The 1,069-nt window shown below is 48.1% G+C and overlaps 1 protein-coding gene across 1 annotated transcript; it reads left to right on the top strand.

The window, feature by feature from the left end:
- The first annotated feature begins 220 nt into the window (after nucleotides 1-220).
- Nucleotides 221-855, top strand: LOC106085801 (uncharacterized). The gene has a single exon (XM_013250214.1). The coding sequence runs from the start codon at nucleotides 244-246 to the stop codon at nucleotides 793-795; it is 552 nt and encodes a 183-aa protein (XP_013105668.1). The 5' UTR covers nucleotides 221-243; the 3' UTR covers nucleotides 796-855.
- Nucleotides 856-1,069: the final 214 nt, after the last annotated feature.

Below are 1,069 nucleotides of genomic sequence, written 5' to 3'. Positions count from 1 at the left end.
TGAAAAGGGGGAATCGCGTTTATGTCTCATTTAGATGTTAATTGCTGACGCCACTTTCATATGCCATTTTGAATGCTACTAATGAGAGGGGAATTTTTTTGTTTTCTTGGGCATTATGTTGTAGTTGTTCTCCTCTGATCTAAACCGATATTTCTTTCTTCGACTATAAAAGTTAAATGCGAGGAGCGAATTTTTATTAGTTTAACTTGGTCTAGTCGCAAAGCAAATTATCTAAGCCATATTATGAAAGTGTTTGTAGTCCTCGCTGTTGTGGTGGCCTGCGCTTACGCAGCTCCTGGCGGTTATGGTGGTGGTGGTGGCGGTGGCGGTGCTGCAGCCAGTGCTGGTGCCAGCGCTAGTGCGAAGGGCGTTGGCGGTGGCTTCGGTGGTGGACCAGGATTTGGTGGTGGTCCAGGTTTTGGAGGTGGACCAGGATTTGGAGGTAAACCAGGCTTTGGAGGTGGTCCAGGATTTGGAGGTGGCCCCGGATTTGGAGGTGGCCCCGGATTTGGAGGCGGTCATAAGGGCGGTTATGGAGGTGGTCCTGGTTTCGGCGGCGGCGGCGGCATTGGTGGTCCTGGTTACGGTGGCGGCATTGGCGGTCCAATTGGTGGCGGTATTCCAATTGGTGGTGGCGGCTATGGCGGTGGCCACAAAGGTTTCGGTGGAATCGGAGGAGGATCTGCTTCGGCTTCAGCTTCCTCATCGGCCTCTGCTGTTGGTGGTGGTGGTCGTGGTGGTGGCGTTGCTAGTGCCAACTCTAATGCTGTCGCCACTGCCGGTGGCCGTGGTTAAATTATTCTTTATTTTTTATGTTTTGATTACGTTGATAAGTGTAATTTATTAAAAGTGAAAAAAAAAACGTTTTATTGTGATTATATTTCAAAGGAGTTCGAAATCTAAGCCCTAGTTTAATGTCCCTTAAGCAAATGCAAATTCGCCCATGAAGGATTCGGGTCCAACTTCTCACATATCACAATGAGAACTGTCCGATTCAAGTTTAGGCTAAATTATAGGGGACCTCCTTTTTATAGCCGAGTTCGTATGGAATGCCGCAAACAGACATTTC

Source organism: Stomoxys calcitrans, chromosome 3 (genome assembly GCF_963082655.1).
Source record: "Stomoxys calcitrans chromosome 3, idStoCalc2.1, whole genome shotgun sequence".
Taxonomy (NCBI): Eukaryota; Metazoa; Arthropoda; class Insecta; order Diptera; family Muscidae; genus Stomoxys; species Stomoxys calcitrans.
The sequence above is the reverse complement of the archived record's forward strand: the minus strand, read 5'-3'. Positions and strand labels throughout refer to the sequence as shown.